We start from the raw sequence: 23,905 nt of genomic DNA, 5'->3' as shown, positions 1-23,905 counted from the left end.
GTTGATCAGCATATGTAGTTGTGCACCTGGGTATTTTAGTCTGGATTTATTTAGTATTTTTAGAGTTAATGCTCTTGACTTAGTAAAATTTTGCAATTTTCAACTTGTGTCGCATGTAACTCAAAAGGATTTGACATAGAGTCATTAAACCTTACGGGAAGGTTGCTCAGCATATTTAGTTTTGCACCTTGGGTTTCGCTTGTGGATTTATCCAGTTTTTGTAGAGTTATTTCCCTTGACTAAGTAAAAACCGTTTCATTATGTTGTTATTTGTTCCTTGACTGCTTGAGTTAGAATTAATCAACTTGACAAGAATAATGATCAACATCCCTAAATTACAGGCATAATGATTCACATCACTGTGAAGCTATGAACCTTGGACTTTGCATGTGGATTTTTTTCAGTTTTGTTAGAGTTATTGCCCTTGACTTACAGTACTATAAATTTGCAATTTTCAACTTGTCTTGCATAGCTCAAAACGTATTTCATTTGTAGGCCTGAAAGTTTACAAGAATGTTGGTCAGAATGTGTACTTATGGGGTTTGCTTGTGGATTTATTCAGTATTTTGTAAAGTTCTTGCCCTTTTAGTTTTCAAAAAATATTTGACCAAGAGTCAATCAAAAGATTGACTGAACAGTGGTGCGGTGGGGGCACCCGTGTCCTATGGACACATTTCTAGTTTTTAACAGCCATACACATATTGAGTTTATTTCAAAATTTTATTGAAGAGTTGGGTTACCTATAAACGGTGCATATTGCAAATATTGAATGTTTAATTCTTAATTAAATATATGTTGACTCGTGTAAGAAATCTTTCTTTCCGGATTTACGTTTGGAAATGAAATCTGAAACATTGATCAAAATTCCACCGGACTGGTATGTGACGTCTTTGTGTTATACATGTTATTAATTGTTCAGATGTTTGTAGGGTTATGGTCTCCGTGATTATATTACTCCATACCCTGCTATATTATAGCACAGTTCACTCAAAATCAACATATACATTTCCTTTTCTAAGCACCCTGAAATTTACTTTCTCGCCTTACTTTATACAAGATTCTAATCATAGGAGTTTTAACAACTTGTTTGCCTAAGAGCATTAAGGCCGTTTCACGATACGAATATATCTCTTTCTTTTCTCATTTTCCACAATGACATTCAATTTTGCGTTCAAAGGTATGACGCTTCGAATTATTAATTATACGTCAAGTAATAATACTCAGATAAAGACCATGCCTATACAAATATCACATGCCGGCGTCGTCCTTCATGTTGTCTGGACATTATTTTCTTAAATGAGCTATACATTTGACTACAAAAGTTATTAATGCAGTGTACGAAAAAATGTATCAGAATAGAGTGTTACATAAATGTGTCAACAAATTAGATGAAAAAAATATTAAACTCAAACCTTGTTTTAGGATGTACATTTTAAACATTTTAAGGGAGCATACTTTAACACAGGATTTGAATCTTATTGTCTTATTTTAATTAGCTTTTTATAATTTTACTTTTTGTTCGCCAGTGTTATCCATTGATCCCATTATGAACTTAGAATGCTTCGAAGAAAGTGTAGGTAGAATCAATAACATAAAAGTGTTCGCAGTATCTCTATTTTTTTAGAGTGTACGCAGTATCATAATGTCTATAAAGCAAAAATAACAGGGATTGAAAAAAAGGTTCTAGAATAAAAAAACTTCTCAAGCTGTGTGAAACTTGCAGTTTAATCGACAATTTCTCAACTTCTGTAACATTTCAACGCCGGGTTTACTGAAAATCGCATTCAACGCGAAATACTGACAACAAAAGGAAGACTTGTGTCAAGGCATTTGTATTAATAAAACTAGAAGTAAGGGCATCTTCTTTGCAAAAGAAATTAAATTCAAATCTATTCTGATTGCTTTGTTTTTGTTCAAAATACCGGTTGAAAGAGTGTTTGCGGCATCAGAATTTTGAGGATGCGCGCGCATGGTACGACCCCCTTGATTTAGGAAAAATATGACCTTTTTGATTGCTGAAATGAATTTTTATCATATACTTGATATTCAAAAAGATAACATAATTATATTAAAATGTTTAAAAATTGATTTTATCATTTTTGATAAAAAATGTTTACAGTTATAAATTGAAGGTCGATTTTTATCGCCATGGTATTTTACAACAATAATGTTTATTTAAATATATACAAAATTTAATCAATATGAATATAACAACAAGTACAAAGTAGTATGATTTTTTTCAATTCACTGATATTTAAAATTATGATAATATTTGTGAAGTTGAGATAGTCTGTGGTCATGTCTGATGTCCTAAATCATTATCTATCATATATACAATTTATCTCCCAGTCAGCCACTTAGCCTCACCTTCCCCTTTCAATTTAGGATCCCATGATGATAATTGTTATCATACCTTAATGATACTGTTGTAGATATATATGGTATAATGGACGTTAAACTGTTACAGTAAAGAAATCACAACTTTATTTGTCATTTTACGAGTGTGGTTGTTTGTTTAAATTATAGCCTGTGACAAAAACGAACATGAGTAAATTAGAAGTAATTGCTGTTTTTGTACTTGGAGCCTTTCTTTCTGGTTTGTACACATTTGTTCTATAGTTATTAAATTTCTTTATTGATTTTAATGAAATATAATTGCTACACTACATGTCAGCCCGCTTAGCTCAAGACGGAGAGCATCGGATTATAAATCCAGAGAACGCTAGTTCGGTCCTCGGGCTGGGCGTTATTTTCTGCATAACAGTTGATCTCAGACATACGTAAGTGTCCATTTACCTTCCACTTACCTTCATTTGGGATTAGTAGTCGGTCACTTGCAGGGAAATTAGTATTTATTGTTGAGTTATACTGTCACACAGGTTAGGAAGATCGGCTGCATATATGACCACAAACATGTGTTGAAATCGACATAAGATAGAGAACAAAAACCAAATGTACAAATAATGACTTAATATGTATATTTTCAGCCAACTGTACTCATTTTGAAGTGAGAAGCAAACTAACTAGAGGTGCCTGTATCCTTATGAATATAGATGCAACGTTTCATCTTACATACAAGACACAGGTAGTACTGTTTTAAAGATACTCTTCAGAATTAATTGGTGAATTCAGAAAGTGATTGAAGTATATAAAAGATATCAGAACCGGACTTATTATATTAGTGGTACATTGTGTATATTGTATCATAGTTTGGAGACATTTCTGTTGAAAATGTGTCAGGGTTAAATCGTATACATATACATGCACAGTGCGTTAACTGGAGTGCGGGTATTAGTTACCCGCACTCCAGAGCATGTCCATTGATTGGCTCATTTTTGCTGGGGTTTACATATTGTGACGGCAGAGAAAGGGAAAGCGACAGAAATGTCATATTCAGATGTCCGTTCATTGGTTCATTTTTGCCGGGGATTCATATTATTACAACAGGGAACGTGCTTTTATGTTTGACTATGATACAAAAGAGAAAGAACACCAAAACACTCGGCAATCTGATTAATACTCGGGGGTTACGCCCCCTCGTACAATTCAGATAGCCTCGTGTTTCGGTGCTCTTTCTATTACTTATACGACGTTGAAGTACAATTTCATCAGAAATGGTATTTTCTGTGGTGCCGAAATATCAGAAAATAAAATCACTCACGAGCAAGGAAAACCAACAAAAAAGAAGGTTTAATTAGTCGGTTTACGATGGATAATTGAAAAGGCAATATCTCTCATGCCCCCTCTCTCCTTGAATTGGCTTTAACTGTATTCATCAAGGGTTAAATATGTTGATATCTTTTACACATACCACTCAGCGCTTAGTCTTGAAGTTGTATAAACAATTCTGGATATCTTGAAAGAGAAATCAAATGAGCGAGCGCAGATAAAGTTACAATAAGAAATACAGGACGATAGCAGGAACAGTTTAATTAAATCTATAATAAGAGAAAAAAACTAAATTAACTAAAATTAATAAATTAATTGAAATGAAAAATAATGTAGGTTCGTTGTAACGTTGTCTTAACTCATTCAAATCAAAACGACTTACAGTGGTACTGAGTGCTGAAAAATGATGCCATGACTTTTGTCAGGAAACATTACAATTTCATTTCTTAATGTTTTGTAAATAAATTGTTCGAACAAATGAATAAACCAAATATGAATTTTAGATACCTCTTATAAGAATAACAAAATACCCGGTACTTTTTTTCTAGAGAAGCGTTGAATACTAGCATCATCTTGACTATTTACGATTTCAGGTTGCTCACTTGTTCGACTTAAAAGGAGCATCAGTAATTGATGCCTCTAGCCAATGTGGAAATATATTTGTTGGTTCAACATCTGTATTGTCTGTTAAACTGTTTCCATCTGGAGAAATGCTCATGTTTAGATTTACAAGACAAACCAATAATGTCGATGTGTCAATGAGATTTATGCTGGACGCCAAAAAGCACTTTCAAGATATGAATTCTACACTCCCAGTACAACTAAATGACAAACATCATCTTCCAATAGGAACTGATTCACCAAACTCATACAAATGTATTTCTGAGGAAACGGTTGCGTTCAATTCAACCAATAATTTCCATTTACAAATGATGATTACCAATTTACAAGTGCAAGCATACCAGATAAGAAACAGCGTCTTTGGGCCAGGTAAGAATATATAATGTCTACTTTCTTTTAAAAAAACATAGATATTTCAGTCAGCCAAAGTAAAATCTTTACATGATCAGGCTAAACAGTGTCCATTGTTTTAATTAAGCGTTACTGATATACATGTATATATCAGCTTTTTGCCTGTATATAACTACAGAATTAAGGCTGTTTCCACTTCTATCCAATGTAGGTATACTCTCCTCTACAATTGTCATTTTGCAAATTTGTCACTGGAACTCTGATTAAATGCACCTGACTAAGATCGCCCTGTTGATTAATTAAATGGACCAAAAGCTATCACTATACATGTAGTTATCCCCTTCATATTGATTAGTAGTTAAATAAACCATTTGATAACATGTGTGACTCTGTTGCAGTCTCAAATACTGGGGATGGTTTCCTAACTCACCTGATTTTCGCGCTACATCTTCCCTTTCATGTAGCCGTAGGCTGTTTTGAATTGTTGTTGTTTTTTTTTTTCAATCAGACAATTAACATTTAACCAATTTTATCCTATAGTAAATAAGAATAGATGAATATACACATAGTTTTTACACATTAACTAATGATATACTGTCAGCATAACATCTTATATAACATCTTTTATCCTTCAAATCAGTCATTGAGTGTAATCAGGACCTAGCTACATCAACACCACAAGCCCTGACGTCAGTGATACCACAAAATGTTACAACGATGCCTGTTCCTGAGATGTCAACTACTGAACATACACCTGAAACAACAACAGAACCACCATCAAACACAACAACAGAACCACCATCAAACACAACAACAGAGCCAGTTCCGCAAACAACAACTCCATTGGAACCGGAAACAACAACTCATTCCGGGCCGGAAACAACATCTCATTCGGAACCGGAAACAACGTCACATTCCGAACCGGAAACATCGTCACATTCCGAACCGGAAACATCGTCACATTCCGAACCGGAAACATCGTCTGGACCGGAAACATCTACAAAGCCTGCACCAGAAACAACAACAGAACCAATAAGTACATCGAGCAAGCCTAAATCCACCACTGAAAGACCACGTGATCATAAGTATGTGGTTCGAGACAATAAGGAAGTGTGTATTGTCTTACAGGGAAATATAAAGTTCGAAATTCCTTATCAGAAGAAGGCCGGAAGTGTAAAGGTAAAATTAATGACTGAATAAGGTTATGGAAAATCATAAAACTCTTTCGGACAAGCATTTGATGATTAATTCCAATACTTCTGAATATCAACACAAATTGACATATCTATTTATAGCATTAGGAAGTTTGTTCGAAGTTAGTTTTCTGTGTTTAAGAAAAACAAGCCACAAGAGCTTCATGTAAAAAGCATACACTCCAATGTCTTTGTTAATATCAAGTTGTACGATTTCATTTGAAACAGTGATAAAGTACCTTTACTGAAAAGGGATGTAAAACGTTCACACTTACTTTAATTATAAAGGATATTACAATTTTGTTTCAAAATGTCTATCCTTTAAATCTCAAGAATTTTAAATGTGCCACACTCTTAGTTGAATTTATTCATTGCCTAGACTTTTACATTCTAACAATCATGTCTTGTATTATCAGGATACTATAGCTATGGTTGCAGTGCCTGACGATGTAAATGTAAGCGGAAATTGCAGTTACTCCGCGACGTCACAGGAAATAACGCTGGCGTTCTTCAACTCAACTTGGATGTTGAATATTGTTGTCGCCAAAGGCGGCAAAAGTAACGTACAGAATGCAAAATTGTTTCAAGTTTTGTCTGATACTGCGGATTATTCATGGCAATCTGTCAGTGTAACATATAAAGTCGACGATCATTTTCCTGGTGCAAAGAATGCAGGTAAATGCAATTCGTATTTGTTTTCACTGATGCACTTTATGTATAATCATCATATACCCGTGCCGCTTTTGCGACTCCGTAAAAATGGTAATGCACGGCCGTGCATATTTTTCGATGTGACGTCGTTTACGTTATACCCAAACATTGTAAAGATGCGCGAAATGTTTACTTAAGTATCGGAAACCGTTTATGCTTCTTAGGAAAGAATGAAAATAAAAAACTGATTTAATAGCGACAAATCTTGGTATGCAATGGTCGCTTGCATAAAATTGTTGCCGCCAGCAGGCAGTTTAAGAATAATTAGTACATTTTGATGTCAAAGATGATTTGCTAACCTTTATGCAAGTTAAATGATACATATTGACGTCAATATAGCAAGTAAGAGTGCACACCCATTAGCATTTAAAGTGTTCTTGACCTCGTCGTTCGTTTGTTGAAATAAAGTACAATCAAAATATATTTCAAATCAAAATATGAAAAATAAAGCGGCGTTAAATAGCAATAGTTTAACCAATTATCCATTTTTTCATAAGCCATTTATTATGTATAAATTAACATTGTTTTAAAGAAAGGTAGTTGAAACATATTAATATTCAATGTACTGGTTCTTCGAACCGTAATCTCAAATGTACAAACATTTTCTTTCTTTAAATTTATCTATTTTATTTTATTTATTTGTTTTTATTTTGATTTTGTACAATTACATTTTAACGTATAATATTAAAAAAATAATGAAATATTAATGGTTTTTGGTTTGTTTTAACTTTCAGGAGACATCATTACTGCAACAGCAGAAGACACTGTTGGGAAGTTTGCGGCTGGAGTTGACGGCTCGTATAAATGCAATGCTGAACAAGACCTTGAGTTTGAGAAAAATAAAAATATGAAAATGGACTTAAGCATGATGCAGTATAGGGCATTTGGGACATCCAATTTCACTGATTTCTCAACCGCAGGTACGTAAAGCATGCTATTCATTGAGCTATAATTCAATTAAAAGAATATAGATATGATATATATATATACATGTATAAATGATAAAATACAATCCAAATACAGTTAATCAACAATAGACTGGTAGTAATTTTTAAATTAAGGCCTTCTCGTTTGACAAAAATGTATTACGGAGAGGATGTGTACGCAGAAAAATATTTATTCGATTTGGTATAGAATTGTCAACCAATTAGTATTCTGGTAAACATGAACTTTAAATGGCGATTCAAAATAACATTAAAAGTTACTTCAATGGCTTTGAATTACATTCATTTATTTAATTTCAATAATGGAATAGAATTTAAATTTGATCGTTTCTGGTAGTGTAAATATTATCCTCTCGATAACTTATGTACATATTTATCAACAGGTGTCGCCAAATGCCCTGCAGACGATCATAACGGAGGTGGCGGTAGCAGTCATAAAACACTTGGAATCGCGCTTGGGTGTGCATTTGCTGGCTTGGTTATCATAGTGTTTGTGGCATGTGGTATTTCGAGGTACAGGAAGAGAAAACAGGAAAATGGGCCTTATGAATCCATAAACTGAGATAAAATCATTCCATCTGACACTGTGCGTCCTCATACACACAGAACACGCTTCGAACTTTATTTTATTGTTGAATTTTCTATTTTTTGAAATATTACACTCTGTTTATTTATTGTTTGTTTATTGCATGTTTAATTTGTTTTGTTTTGTTTTTCGTTTATATATTTATTTGTTGGCTTCTTTGTTTGTTTGTTCAAAAGTTTGTCTTGTGTGTTGTTGTTTTATTTTGTTGTTGTTGCTTGCTGTTGTTGTTGTTTGAAGTTTTTGCAATGTGTTAATTTAAATATGTTTTTGTTTACTTCATGATTATTTCGTGAATTAGTTGTTTATTCCTTAGTTGTTGTTGGTTTTTGTGTTGATATTCGTGGTCCTGTTGTTGTTGTTCATGTTGTTGTTGGTTTCGACGTTTTTGAAATATGTATCACCTTTGGGTTAATTTGAATATTCTATTGTTCACGTCAATAATTAGATCACGTTACAAAGAATATTTTAGCATTAGTTGTTGTACTATAGATAGACTGATAAAAAACGTGCTGCAAAAAAAATTAAATATCGTGTATCTCCATGCTGGCTTTTCTAGATAAATTAAACATACATGTTAAAAGTTCGTGGTACTTTTTACATGGTTTAATTTCCTACTGCTTGTGGCTGATCATAATATATTTGCGTACATTATGTGATATCATGGTGCACTAGGGGACCTCAATATGTTGTTGTTAGACAATCTGGTTATGAAAATGTACCCTTTTTTTTAATTTTCACAAAGACTTAATAAAGGTTTTTGACCTGGCATGTAACTTTTAACGTAAAGTGCATTTAAAGATAGACATGTAAACTTAATAAATACTTGAGATAGATCTAAAATGAAATACATGTAGATATTAAATAAAGTTTAGTGTGCTATATGGTAGATAGGTACATCACTTAAACGTTTGGATCAATGTGTCCACTTAGTCCATAATGTGAGTCTGGTTTCCTCCCTTTATTTTATTCTATTATTCGCCGACCTGGAGGGAGACTGTGTGTTCAATGGAATGTAGTCATTTCAGTAAATATAATGATTATTTCTAAATCATGACGGATAGGCCGAACAATGTCAGTGTTGAATAATCCATTGATATTTGACGATGATAATATTTTGGAATTCACATGAAATAAGCATACAAGAGAAAAAAACAAAAACATTTATCCTGATCTTGTTTCCAGCGTACCAGATTCAGACAGGATCGTTAATTATCTCGAATCACGGAAATCAAATTGCATGTTCTCATATATGAAACAGTTCTGGTGAATTTTAAAGGGGGAGTAAAATGTGCAGCCTGCCTGGGATTCGAAACCAGGACCTTCTGCTTACCATTTTGCTGCCCTACCGACTGAGCTATCCGGCAGCTTATACATCGTCTCCCCTAAATAGTGAACATTTCTGAACCGTGACATACTCACCAGCTATATTGAAATTTATCCTCGAATTTTCTCTAATTCACAGAGCAATGTGAAATAAACTCAAAGCTATGAAGTCACGGTCCCTCGTTGTGCGCCAAATGTCACAAGGTGAGAAAAATGTACAGCCTGACCAGGAGTCGATACCGGGATCTCAGAATACCATCCTGGGGCTCTACCGGCTAAGCTATAAGGATACATACATATTTCCCTCCCTTAATAGTGAACAAATCTGAACTTTAAATCACACAGAAAGTAAACGAACCAAAATTTAAAGAAATGAATTAGCGCATACGGCTGCTACTACATAATACTTTAACCGGCATTACAGTTTTTTTCAGGAATATGTTTACTTCTTTCGTTCCAATCTTGTAGTCCAAACAATTTATACATAAAATAAGGCGAATTGTGCACCTCTTGTGAAAAGCATGAAACTTTGCGCAATTGTTGGTTGATACAATTCTTTTAATTTAAGCCTAGGATTCGGGTTGTGCGAATCCAATATGGCAGGCAAACATATATTATTTTTTTAGAATATTTTAGTATTTCAGCTGTAGTCATAATTAGAACAATATGATATATCATAATGTCATTATGTTAAATATTGATTTATACTCAAGCCTCGAAGAATGAAAAGCAACTATTTGTAATATCAGGAAAGACATATGCGTATGTGTGGCTTTTTTGTCATTCCAACTGCAATAAAATATGAAATTTAGAAATAAAAAAAAGAAATTAAAGAGCATTTCCTTTTGAACGCATCCACGTAATTTGCAGTAGTCAGAAAGTAAATAGTTCAATATTACAGACGGAATCTCATATCAAAATTATCAAATATAAAGAGCTGTAAAGTCTTAATTTTATCTCATATTAAGTCATGAATGACTATGGTTAATAATTCCAAACAATTTGTTTTAACCGACAAGCGAATATATACATTTTGTTCTATATTTCTCTGATTTGGACCTTGCCAAAATAATAACATAATAAGAGCCTGATTCCGTTAATTATGACACAAAATTTGCTGCTTAAATGACTAATGAAAAAGAACTTGCAGCTGCAGGAAGACGATCACAAGGATGCTTCAAACTATTTATTTTTTTTGAATGGAGAGACAGGATTTCGAAGAATCCCTTACCTCCTCCGACTCTGACTAGTATAATTCAAACTGCACATTTGGTTCGGATAAACTAAGAAATTGTGTTCAACTAAATATACAATACAATAGAGAATAAATTCACCCTTTTCTTGCAACAACATCTACATAAGCACGAGGACGCATTTAAAGCCCTCATCCTACTGCTCAGGATTTAACTTCTGCAACTGTTGATGCACAAAAACGTGTATTAGAGACATACTTGTATAAAAGTATACGCAGATTTTGTGAGTCTACTATAATAATATGTTGTATTCCGCATAAAGAAACCGGTTTTGCATTGATTTAAATGCGCATGTGTGTTATGTTTGATAATAAAGTAACTGGCCATTGCAATAAGCGGTTTTCCATGGAGTCAGAATCACGCACATTAACAAGAGCTATCAGTAGGACATCATAGATTGCTCGATTGTTCTCAGTGTTTGATAGCTAAACAAGAACCTAGATAATGAAGTATTTTCTATATTTAGAAGGACCATAATTCTGTCAAAATTCATGATAGAGTTATTATTTTAACAGTGACCTTCTATGATGCTCACAAAAAAGCGTATTAGGATTTAACCTATTTTATCATGTATTTTTTTTATAAAACCAACTTGCATGAAAAGCCTTAGCAAAACTGTAAAGTCGACAATAACGCTCCCTTTTCTTCGAAATATGGAGCTAAAACATGTGCTTGCATCGTTTTATCTACATATGCAAGTTTTTTTCTCTGTGAATGTACATGTACATCCGTGTAAGCAGTTTTTATACAGGAATGCCAGTTTATAAGTGAGTTATATGTATGAAGATTATTTAGTATATGAATTTCATTTATCATAGAAATTTGTTCAAGAATCATCATTAAATGACGACCATCTTGGATGTTGAAGCCATATTAAATTTTCTACCGATACTACTGAAGTATTATTCCAAAAATCAAACTATCTATGACCTACAATGATAATTTATATCATTTTCATGCCATAAATTACTCCATTTTGTCTTGTCCTATGTCAAGGGGGTCATACGATGCGCGCGCATTCCCAAAATTATGATACAGCGAACACTTTATTACCCGGTATTTTGAACAAAAACGAGTCGTGTAAAACAATTAGAATAAATTTCAGTTTAATTACGTTTGCAAAGATACCCTTATAGTTTTTGTTTTTATCCCAAAATTCCTTAAAAACTCTTCTCTTTCTCGTCAGTATTTCGCGTTGAATGCGAGTTTGATTCTGGATACTGCATACATTCGGCGTTTAAACTTAAGGTTTCAGACGACTGGAAGTTGGTTTATTGTAGAATCTATTTTAAAACCATATTTTCAACATGTGTTCTTTTTCCTGTGTACGAAAAATGACTTAAAACGCACTATTTACAGGATATACATATTATGAAACTGCGTAAACTGTCAACAAAATCAAGATACAGCGTAAACAGTTATATGTTATTTATCTTTCATCCTCAAATAGGTTTAAGGTCAGTATTTTTTAAATTTCTTAACTCATTTATATAACACTCTGTCCAGATAAAAGATTGTTTTATACTGCATTTCAAAATAACTTTTATAATCAAATTTATATCTCATTTTAGAAAATAGATGTATGCCGATTGTGTGGCGAATTCTTCTCCAGACGACATGAAGGACGACATCGGCAACGTGGTCCTAACTTATGTGACCTTTGTAAACATGTTGATTTCATATTTTCGTCTTGTTGTCATGATGCGTTTGAAGGGCCTCGACACGAAATAATGACGGAGCGATAAAAACGGTGCGTCAAAACGAATATTTACAATTTTGTCGTTATTTCGTTCTTTTGTGATGTCGCCCCTTCTACTTACCTTCAAGAAGTAACGACATGGCAGAAATCAACCACCATTTGAAGGGTAATATTTTTTTTATAGAAGTGCACATTTTTATTGTCGCTTCTTATTGGAATATAGTGGCGTTTGTACAGTTTAATATACACGACTGTCGTCAATTAATGAAAAAAAAAATTCTTGCTAAAATTGATGCTTGCTATATTAAAAATTCGTTACAAATATTCATGACAGGATATATGGCCGTATAAAAACGGTTGTTTGCATTATATATCTCGTCTGGCGGCTCGGATTATATTTCCCAGCAACCGTTTTTATAGGGTCATATAACCTGCCAAAACTATTTATTGCTAATTATGTACATGACTGCTGTCAATTTATAAAGAAATCTCACCTTTTTCTCTCAAAAAGGAAGTATTATAAATCCGTTATAAATATTCATGACGGGTAATATGGACGTATATAACCCTTGTCTGTGTCTGGGGTTATATTTACAAACAATTGATTATATATAATGGCCAAATAACCTGTCAACAGTCTTTATAACAAAATTAGACGTCAATCTTTGAGATTGAATTTCTCCATATTCTGCTATCATCAGATTAAAAACATTTTTATAGTACAATGTAGTACTTGAATGTTTTAATACACATGATTTGAAAATGCTCATTCTAATTGACAGAAAAAGAATTTGGTCATAAACTATAAATACTTAATAATATTGAATATACTATTGAGACAACCACGCAAATAAGAACACTTCGTTTTAACTGTTTTTTTGTTGTTGTTGTTTTTTTTTGGAGGGGGGGTGTAAAAGAAAAAATCAGTTATGCCAAACTCTAAAACAAAACATGAAAAATAAACAAAGTAATAATTATACTGGTGAAAAAAATCAATTGAAGACTTTTCTAGCTTTAGACTCAAACAATTTTATCAACATGTACAACTCAATTTACCGTCAATGGGTGAGGGACAGACATATGATTATGATGAGATGTTGTGGTGTTATTTATTTTATTTTCAAATTACTTTTCTTAAACAATACGTATAACATGATAATTACGTTCCTGTGTGACTTTACAGATCACTATGTTACCTGAGTGATGATATACCTGATTTATCTTTTTTTTCTTTATTCGTAATGTGTGTGTTTATATACTTGCCTTCAGACGACTGACGATTCATTAACGTCTTTTGTGATAATACTCATCTAGCCATCTGAATATATAAATTTAAAACCAATTATATGAAAAATATTAAATTCCGGTCAATACATTTTCTCTTTTCTAGAATGTAGATTTTTTAATAATTATTTCCGAGAGGAATAAAAAAAATGTTCATTTATTCTATAATATTGTCATTAAGCTAATATATGATTATTTTGATTGTTGACATGTATTTTTATCATAATTATATAGATAACATAATTATGTTAACATGTTGAACAATTCATTTTATCTCTTTTGATAAAAACATGTGTACAGTTATAAATTGAAGTAGTATGATTTTTTTGAAATTCACCGATATTTAAAATGATGATAACATTTGTGAAGTTGACATTTGTCTGTGACTAAGCCTGATGTCCTTAAAAATTGTGTCTTTTATATACAGTTTATCACCCAGTCAGCCGCTTAACCCCACCTTCCCCTTTCAGTTTCCGATCTCATGATGACAATTGTTATCATATCTTAATGATACTGTTGAAGATATCAATGGTATAATTGACGTTAAACTGTAACAATAAAGAAATCACAACTTATTTGTGTTTTTACGTGTGTGGTGTTTGTTTTAAGTATAGCCTGTGACAAAAACGAGCATGAGTAGATTAGAGGTTATTGCTGTTTATGTACTTGGAGCCTTCCTTTATGGTTTGTACATATTTGTTCTTTAATAATTAAATTTCTTCAATGATTTTTTAATGAAATATAATTGCCTTCCTCGTGTCAGCTCGCTTAGCTCAAGAGGGAGATCATCAGATTATAAATACAGGGGTCGCTGGGATTTGTAGTCTGTCGCTTGCCGGGAAATATGTATTTTTTGGTTTGTTATCCAGGAAAACTGGTTAGAGGGATCAACTGCCGAGATGTCAAAACATGAGTTAAAATCTCAATAAAAACAGAAAGGAAAAACAAACATACAAATAATGACTTAATACGTATATTTTCAGCCAACTGTACTCATTTTGAAGTAAAGAGCAAACTAACCGGAGGTCCCTGTATCCTTATGAATATAGATGCAACGTTTCACCTTACATACAAGTCACAGGTAATACTGTTGTATATTTAAACTTCAGAATTAATTTAGTGAATTCAAAGAGTGATTGAAACAAATAAACAAATATAAGAACAAGAATAAGGAAATTAGCGATACGTTGTATATGTTATACAAGGTATCGCTATTTTTATTATACGACGTTGAAGTGTTATTGTGTCAGAAGTACCGGAATCTCAGGAAAGGGAAAGTCACACTAAAATTAAAGGCATACAGAATGTTTTATTAGTCTATTATATGCCCCTTAATTAGCTGTATTTTATACTCTTAATCCCATAGGACCAGATAAATCTGGGGTTGAAAGTGTAAAAAATTTGGACATTTGGAAAGAGAAATCAATCGAGCGAGCGCAATGAATATCAAAAAGAGACCTAGTTTCAATAAATCTCTAATGCGAGGAAATAAATTAAACTAAAATGAATGTTAATTACCTTTATAATACAGTAGATTCGTTCTAACATTGTCATAACTCATTCAAATCAAACCGACTTGTAGTGTTACAGAGTAGTTTAATGTGCAATATATTTTGTCAGGGAACATTACAATTTCATTTCTTAATATTTTAAAACATAAATTGTACGAATAAATTATACCGAATGTGAATTTTATAGATACCTCTTATAAGAATTACAATATACCCGATACTTTTTAGTACATGTACTACATTATTTTCTTTCTTCACAATTTCAGGTTGCTAACTTGTTCGATTTAAAAGGAGCATCAGTAAGTGGTGTATCTAGCCAATGTGGAAATGTATTTCTTGGTTCAACAGCTATTTTATCTGTTAAACTGTTCCCATCTGAAGAAATGCTCATGTTTAGATTTACAAGACAGAACAATAATGTCAATGTGTCAATGAGATTTATGTTGGACGCCAAAAAGCACTTTAAAGATATGAATTCTACACTCCCAGTACAATTAAATGACACACATCATCTTCCAATAGGAACGGCTTCACCAAACTCATACAAATGTATTTCTGAGGAAACGGTTGCGTTCAATTCAACCAATAATTTCTATTTAACAATGATGATTACCAATTTACAAGTGCAAGCGTACGAAATAATAAACAGCGTCTTTGGGCCAGGTAAAAATATATACATGTCTACTTAAATTATTTCTTTTAAAAACATACATATTTAAGTCAGTCAAATTAAAATCTTAACATGACCAGGCTTAACGTAATTCATTGCTTTAATTGAGCGTTTCTGATATATTATCAACTTTATTCTTTTCCTGTATGTAACAGCCGGGTATAGGCTGTATCCCTGTGTCAAAGAAAAGCTAAATTTTCCTCTACACATGTCACATTTGTTAAAGGACGTTGACTTAACTATCACCTTGAAGATCGTTCAACACGACACTACTGTTGTGTGTGTGGTACCTTTGGTTATTTCTATTCGGCCTTTTCCTACTTTCCACTTTTCCTTACTGGAATATCGTAAAATCACCCACAGGAAATGTTGCCTAATTTTTAAATTTTTCTTTTGACGTCTAATCTGTGATATGGCTTCATAGCCTCTGACCCCTTTTAAAATTGATTTTTTAGTTCCGCCCATTATTTTCTCATTTAGGGCACACGCATTCTTTAACTTTAGGATCATATGGCTCTGTTCGTGAAATAGCACGGAAGTATCGCATTTCCGTTTGGATTCTATTTCACTCGTTTTTGTTTATTAACTATTTATTAACTCCATTTGCAACCGTAAACAACATCTCATTAGGAACCGGAAACAACGTCACATTCCGAGCAGGAAACATCCTCACATTCCGGACCGTAAACATCTACAAAGCCTGCACCAGGAACAACAACAGAACCAATAAGTACACCTTAGAACTTCAGGAAAAAAGAATGCCGTCTAATGTCTATGTTACTATCAAATTGTACGATTTCATTTGAGACAATTAGAATTTACTTTAAAAAAATGAACTGAGAAAGGTCGTGAAACATTTCCATTTACTTTAAGTATAAAGATTGTTACAATTTTGTTTCAATATAACAAGTATAATTTCAATATTTATTTCCTTTAAATGTGCTACGTTCTTAGATGAATATTGAGCTTGTTCCTTAGGATACCATTTATTCATTGCTAAGACCTATACATTCTAACAAATCACAACTTACATTATCAGGCTACTAAAGCTATGGTTGCAGTTCCTGACGATGTAAATGTAAGCGGAAATTGCAGATACAGCGCGACGTCACAAGAAATAACGCTGGCGTTCTTCAACTCTACATGGATGTTGAACATTGTTATTGCCAAGGTCGGCAAAATTAATGTACAAAATGCCAAATTGTTTCAAGTTTTGTCCGATCCTGCGGATTATTCATGGCAATATGTCAGTATTACATATACAGTCTACGATTATTTTCCTGGTGCAAACAATGCAGGTAAATAGAATTTATATTTCTTTTCACTTTATAATCATCACATACCCGTGCCGCTTTTGCGACTCCATAAAAATGGTATTGCATGGCCGTGCATATATTTCGATGTGTCGTCATTTACGTTATACGCAAACAGTGTATAAATGGACTAAATGATTGATAAAGTATCCGAAACAGTTCATGCTTCATAGGAAAGAATGATAATAAAGAACTGATTTAATAGCGGCAAATCTTTGTCTGCAATGTTCGCGTACATAGAATCTGTTGCCACCAGCAGGAAGTCTAAGAATAATTAGTACATTTAAATGTCAAAGATGATTTGTTAACCTTTATGCAATTAAATGATACATATTGACGTTAATAAGGCAAGTAAGAATACATTTCCCTTAGCATTTAAGGTATGCTCCGGACCTCGGCAAATGTGCTCTTCCTTCGTTTGTTGAAATAAAATGCAATCACAATATATTTTATCAAATCTAAATACAAAAATTAAAGCGGTGTTAAATAGCAATAGTTTAAACAATTATCCTTTTTTCATAAACCATTTATTATGTATAAACTATCATTGTTTTAAAGAAAGAAAGGTAGTTGAAGCATGTTAATATACTCGTTCTTCTAACTGTAATGTTAAATGTACAAACATTTTCTTTTTTTAATTTATCTATTTCACTTTTTTATTTTATTTTTGTACAAGGACATTTTAAGGTAAAATATAATGAAATATTTATGATTTTGGTTTGTTTGTTTATTTATACCTTTAGGAGACATCATTACTGTCAAGGCTGAAGACAATGTTGGGAAGTTTGCGGCTGGAGTTGACGGCTGGTATAAATGCAATGCTGAACAAGCTCTTGAGTTTGAGAGCAATATGAAAATGGACTTGAGCAAAGTGCAGTATAGAGCATTTGGGAAATCAAACTCCACTGGTTTCTCTGCCGCAGGTACTTGATGCTTGCTATTCATCAACGATCATGTATGTTTTTCATTAAGCTATAATTCATTGATAAAAATATAGATATGATATATGATTATTTACTATGTGTCGTCCCCTTGCATGTCTTATGCGAAATATGAAGGAATTAACTACTTTTGTAATGTATCTCGTCGCTAACGGATTGAAAACCAAGTTTGCAACATTGAAAAACGTTTTCGTGTTTTTTTTTTCTTTTTTTGTTTTTTTGTTTGTTGTTTTTTTTTTTTTTGTTGTTTTTTTTTTTTTGTTTTTTTTTTTTTTTTTTTTTTTTTTTTTTTTTTTTTTTTTTTTGTTTAAGGTAATTTACACATTACAACGGCACTTAAAATCTGCGAAAATTACCAAAAATAGATCAGATGCAAAAAAAATCCGTGCTGCATCATGCAGTAGAAATATGGGGATAAATTCTGCAAAACTTTTCATTAATTACAAACAAAATGTAAACTATTTCTTGAATTTTAAATGATAGTAATAGACGCTTATATGAAATCATTAAACAATTCAAAAAATGGATATCACTTATATATTTGCAATTTCCAACTGACGTTCGCTAATTTAAGTAAAAGACGCAAATATGAAATTAAAAACAAAGAAAATGAGCGACTTAAGGGCGACTGTAGCTGGCAATTTTTTGTTGTTTTATGTTGTTATTGTTTAAACGTTTAGCACGCGCCCATTTATCCGGATAGACGCGATATTTAACGATCCTGTATGTTGTAACCACACTTCAGTGAAATTATATACATGTATATGTATATATACAATTATGCTTATACAACATTTTCAAACACTGAAGAATATATAAATATGTACTGCAAATATTTGTACATATTATATGTAATCAATAAAATATATGCATTCAATTTTTATTGAAAAAATTGACTTAGAATTTATAGAAAATGTTTTTTTATTACCTCCCTTTATTTTCATGAAATTTTAAATTCGGTAATATTTTTATGAATAATGCATTTTGGAACTTACAAAATTGATACATCATAATTTGAGCATCATTTTTATGATATGAAACCATAAAAATATTGTGTCACAGGATCTTTAAATAAATGGTTAAATACACTCTACTGAAGACAGTTTAACCAAAGTAGACTGGTAGTAATTTTAAAATTTAGGCCTTCTCATTTGACAAAAAGTGGGGCAAAGAATAAATCAATTTATGTATACATGGAATAATATTTATACTATTTGGTATAGAATTGTCAAACAATTAATATTTTGTTAAATGTACATGTACTTCAAATGTTGATTCAAAATTTTATCAAATGTTAAACTTCAAAGGCCTACAACGAAATAACATTCGTATTTTTACTATCAATCATTGAATTAAGATATAGAAATCGATTGTGTCTTTGCAATTGCTGTACATATTATTCTCTCGGTAACTTATACACATATTTATCAACAGGTGTCGCTAAGTGCCCTGCACACGATCATAACGGAGGTGGCGGTAGCAGTCATAGAACGTTGGGTATCGCACTTGGGTGTGCATTTGCTGGCTTGGTTATCATAGTGTTTGTGGCATGTGGTATTTCAAGGTACAGGATGAGAAAACAGGAAAATGGTCAATATGATGCAATAATAAACTGAGATAAATCATTCCGTATAACACTGTGCGTCCTTATACATACACAAACACTTTACGAACTATTCCATTGTTGAATATTCTATTTGAATTATTTCTCCATGTTAATTATTTGTTTCTTGCCTGTTTAATTTATTTTGTTTTGTTTTTCGTTTATATATTTATTTGTTTGCTTCTTTGATTGTTTGTTCAATAGTTTGTTTTGTTTGTTGTTTGCTGTTTTATTTTGTTGTTGCTGTTGTTTGAAGTTTTTTGCACTGTGTTTATTTAAATATGTCCTGTTTAGTTCGTGATTACTTTGTTAATTTCTTAGTTGTTGTTGTTGTTTTTGTTGATAATCGTGTTGTTGTTGTTGTTGTTGTTGTTGTTATTATTGTTGTTAATGTTGGTTTTGGTTTCGGCGTTTTTAAAATATGTATCACCTCTGTGTTAATTTAAATACTCTATTAATTAGATCACGTTACAGAGAATATTTCAGTATTAGTTGTTGTACTTTTAATAGACGGATGTAAAACGTGCTGCAAAAAAAATATCGTGTAACTCCATGCTGGCTTTTCTAGATAAATTAGACATACGGGTTATAAGTTCATGGCAATTTTTACATGGTTTCATTTCCTACTGCTTGATCATTTATGCGTACTTTAGTGTGACTTCATGGTGCATTAGGAGACCTCATTAGTTGCTATTGTTTTTTGTTGTTGTTTTATTTTGTTTTTCTGTTTTACCAATGCCGATCGCAGCAGTATTCATGCCATTATTTCACCTGTAACTAACTGATTATGAAAATGTACCTTTGCGGGTTTTTTTTAATTTTACACAAAGACTAAATAAAAGTTTTTTTTGACCATGAATCTTACTATTGACGTAAGTTACATATATAGATACAAGGCCGATATGTATACTTAATAAATACATTGTACGTGATATAGATATAATGAAATACATGTAGATATTAAATAAAGTTCAGTGTACATTATGGTAAATGGTACATCACTACTCAAACGTTTAGATCAATGTGTCCATATAGTCCATTATCATCTGAGTGTGGTTTCCTCCACAGACGCTTGGGGTCAGATCTTGTCCAACGTGATACGCCCCTGTAAACACTCTATCGAAAGTATTCTAATATCTAAACACGAATTGAACATCTGAAGTGTTTTTTCAAAACAATTTTTATATATATGAAAAATACCGTATTTTTTTCTACATCCTTCTGCTTCCGGAAGTGTAATTTAGGACAGAAGACTGTCGCGTCTTCTATCAAGTAGGCGCTTTTATTACATGTTTTTCTCAAAATGCAACATGAAATCTAATTATAGCTCAAAATTAGAACCAGTCCAAGATTTTCCTCAAACATTTTAGATTTTTACAAATTTATTTTATTGATTTTATTTAACTTATACACGTACATGTATTACGTGATATCTAAGAGTTCTATATTGCCCTCTCGGACTGTCCGCGTACAAAGGTTATACAGGATGTAAATTTTGTTACTAAGTGACCTTATGTATAAACTTCAGTTCATTTATTATATTGTGTTCTATGCATTTCTTTGTCTAGCCAGTTCTATAGCTAATGTACACTTTATATATATATTTATATTTCGCAGACTGAACCAGCTGTGCTGTACGTATAGTAATAATTAAAAAGGCTTCTTCTTCGAAATCCAAGTTAGAAGTACAGTAAATTGATCAAATGTAACAAAAGACTCATTCACGCAGTGTAAAAAAAGTACATTGAACTAACTTTGGTACAACAAGTAACAAACATATGTACAAAACATGTGAAAATTTTTTATTGTACAAGACACATGTTCAAAGCGGCGTTTTAAAGAGACTCCTTAATAAAGCCCATATTATACATTTGCATAGACTTGCTTTATAATTCAGTGCATGTAAGGTAAGGGTTCCTAAGCAAACAAATATACGCAAGGTCATAAAACCATGTAGTTCCACATGACTTTGTAACTGTTTTATAGTTAAAAATAAACATAATTTGTCATTTACAGCAGCCGTTCGGATTTTGACAGGTTATATGACTTACTGCTAAGTCAACTCGGACGTAGGTTTATATGACCCATGCCGCAATGAAAGGTTTATAAGCAAGAACTAAATCGTTGAATCAAGGTTATGTGACATTGCAAAAGTCTATTAATAACACATGTTTTACGTGTAATACTGCAGAATTCCTTTTTGGAGTGGAATTATAATTAATTTAAAAGTGAATTACTCTACAATAGAAGGTCTGAACTAAATGAAAATGATAACGTTGGTAGTATTTAGTATATCTATTAGACATAACAACAAACCACGAAACAATTATTAATGGTAGTCGTGGGCAAATGTGTGAGATACATGATCCGATATTACATAATTATATCTACATGTATATAGCAGATAATAAAGAGCATCAGATAAATGGTCACTTAGAACTTTATCAACATTTTTTAACAATATTTTACAAGAAATTCCAAATGATACATTTCTTTTGTTTTTTTATTCATATTTGAAATACTTCCCGTTCGTGCCTGAAATAATGAACACAAGGACACCTAAAGGTCTTCCTCTACCAGTATAACTGTACATCACCATATGACCTATACTGTGGAGTGTCTGTGTAACCAATCAAAACAGACAAACAAAATGAAATTCTTAATATGGAAAATTTGCCCATTGCAGACCTTTCCACTTTAATTCATGAATTTTTAACAGCTGTATATAAGCTTAATAATATAAACATGATGATTCTCTATAAGGATACGTGTAAATGTGCAGTATGTTGATAAGAGGAGTTGTTAGTGGCAAGTCCCAAGAATTATATATGTGATCAAATATATGCTTACGACTCCACCATGTGAAAATCCGTTGATAAATATAATTCAAAATAATTCAAAAGAAATAGAAAAGTGAGGCGTGATTCAGATGGTTCTAATTAAGAAAGCATTCTTTTTACAGTACACTTGAATCAGTTATTGTATTTTTTGTACCAGGACTGACCATGACCCCAAACAGCCTACTAATAATGGATCAATTGCTTGTCTATATCAACTGTTTCGTAAGGAAGTTGTAAATTCGAAGATTTGTTAGATTTTGAATAATGAATTCATATTCTAGGCTCATAAAGTGCATGCTGCAAGTAGAAACGAGCTGCTGATCACAATGTGGACACACATTGCCGATTTACAAGGTCCAAGATTTTACAATTTGCCAAGTAAATTCAGACAGGACTGGTACTAACTTATGCATGGGTAATGGAAAGTTTGAATATTATATGAGAGTATTATTCATTTTTTAATAGTTTAATACTGAACGCTGTGTACGTGTATGTGTATAATGCAATCGTGTGTAGAATGAAGTTTTAAAGTGTTGACATTTCGCGTACATAAAACGTAGTATTTTTACAATGTGTTATCTAGATTATATGGCTACATATCTTATAATAAAGCATCGCTAAAGAAATTGTAAATTTTCGCTGATCTAGTTAAGGCCTCAACAGACGGTAGGATTTTGAAGTACAACACAAATTAAAACTAAGATGTACAGGCAAATCTTAATGTGTGAGGCTACTATTTCTTGAATTCGGAAACCTTAAGTCTAGATGTAAGGGATAGGACATGTTCTATTTTGAAAATCTTGTCGTACAGATTTTTACAGACCTCCCACAATGACAAGTAACAGATTACTTAATTATCTCCTGATAATGGGTGTAATGAATGAAATTCCAGAACATTTAGGGCTAAAAGGTAAACATAGTAGAAATATGGGGTAAAAATGATGTTGGAAACTCTTCCGGAGACTTAAAGTTGTGGTATGTTCGAATCCCAAATTATTCCGAAAATGATGATGTCACGGTATTGAACTGTTCTATAATTAGGGGAGGGGAGGTAGTTTGTAGGCGGCCGGATAGCTTAGTCAGTAGAGCTACAGAACGGTATTCCGAGGGTCCCAGGTTTGAGTCTCGGTCAGGCTTCACATTAATTATTTTTTTTTTTTGAAATGGAGGTGTTTCAATCATTACTCATTGCAAAAAAAGTATTTAGTGAGTAAAGTATGTAAATAATCAATGTAAAGGAATCCTTTTTAGGGAAACCTCAGATGATTCCTACAGTGTAAAATTACCGTCTGAATGCAAGTGTTGTATTGCTTTGAAAATTGTACATCTTATCTCTAATTAATGCTGTACAACTAAATCCTACCGTCTGTTGAGGCCTTAAGGAGCTACAAAC

General features: G+C 32.4%; 1 protein-coding gene across 1 annotated transcript; it reads left to right on the top strand.

Annotated features, from left to right (window-relative positions):
* The first annotated feature begins 2,445 nt into the window (after positions 1-2,445).
* On the top strand, positions 2,446-8,114 carry LOC132748277 (lysosome-associated membrane glycoprotein 3-like). Its single transcript, XM_060737846.1, has 7 exons — positions 2,446-2,596; positions 2,988-3,085; positions 4,263-4,659; positions 5,282-5,820; positions 6,251-6,509; positions 7,280-7,465; positions 7,873-8,114. Exons 1-7 carry the CDS (start codon positions 2,545-2,547, stop codon positions 8,049-8,051), a joined length of 1,710 nt encoding a protein of 569 aa, XP_060593829.1. The 5' UTR covers positions 2,446-2,544; the 3' UTR covers positions 8,052-8,114.
* Positions 8,115-23,905: the final 15,791 nt, after the last annotated feature.

This window comes from Ruditapes philippinarum, unplaced genomic scaffold (genome assembly GCF_026571515.1).
Source record: "Ruditapes philippinarum isolate M1 unplaced genomic scaffold, ASM2657151v2 ctg1483_1_1_1_1, whole genome shotgun sequence".
Classification (NCBI taxonomy): domain Eukaryota; kingdom Metazoa; phylum Mollusca; class Bivalvia; order Venerida; family Veneridae; genus Ruditapes; species Ruditapes philippinarum.
The sequence above is the reverse complement of the archived record's forward strand: the minus strand, read 5'-3'. Positions and strand labels throughout refer to the sequence as shown.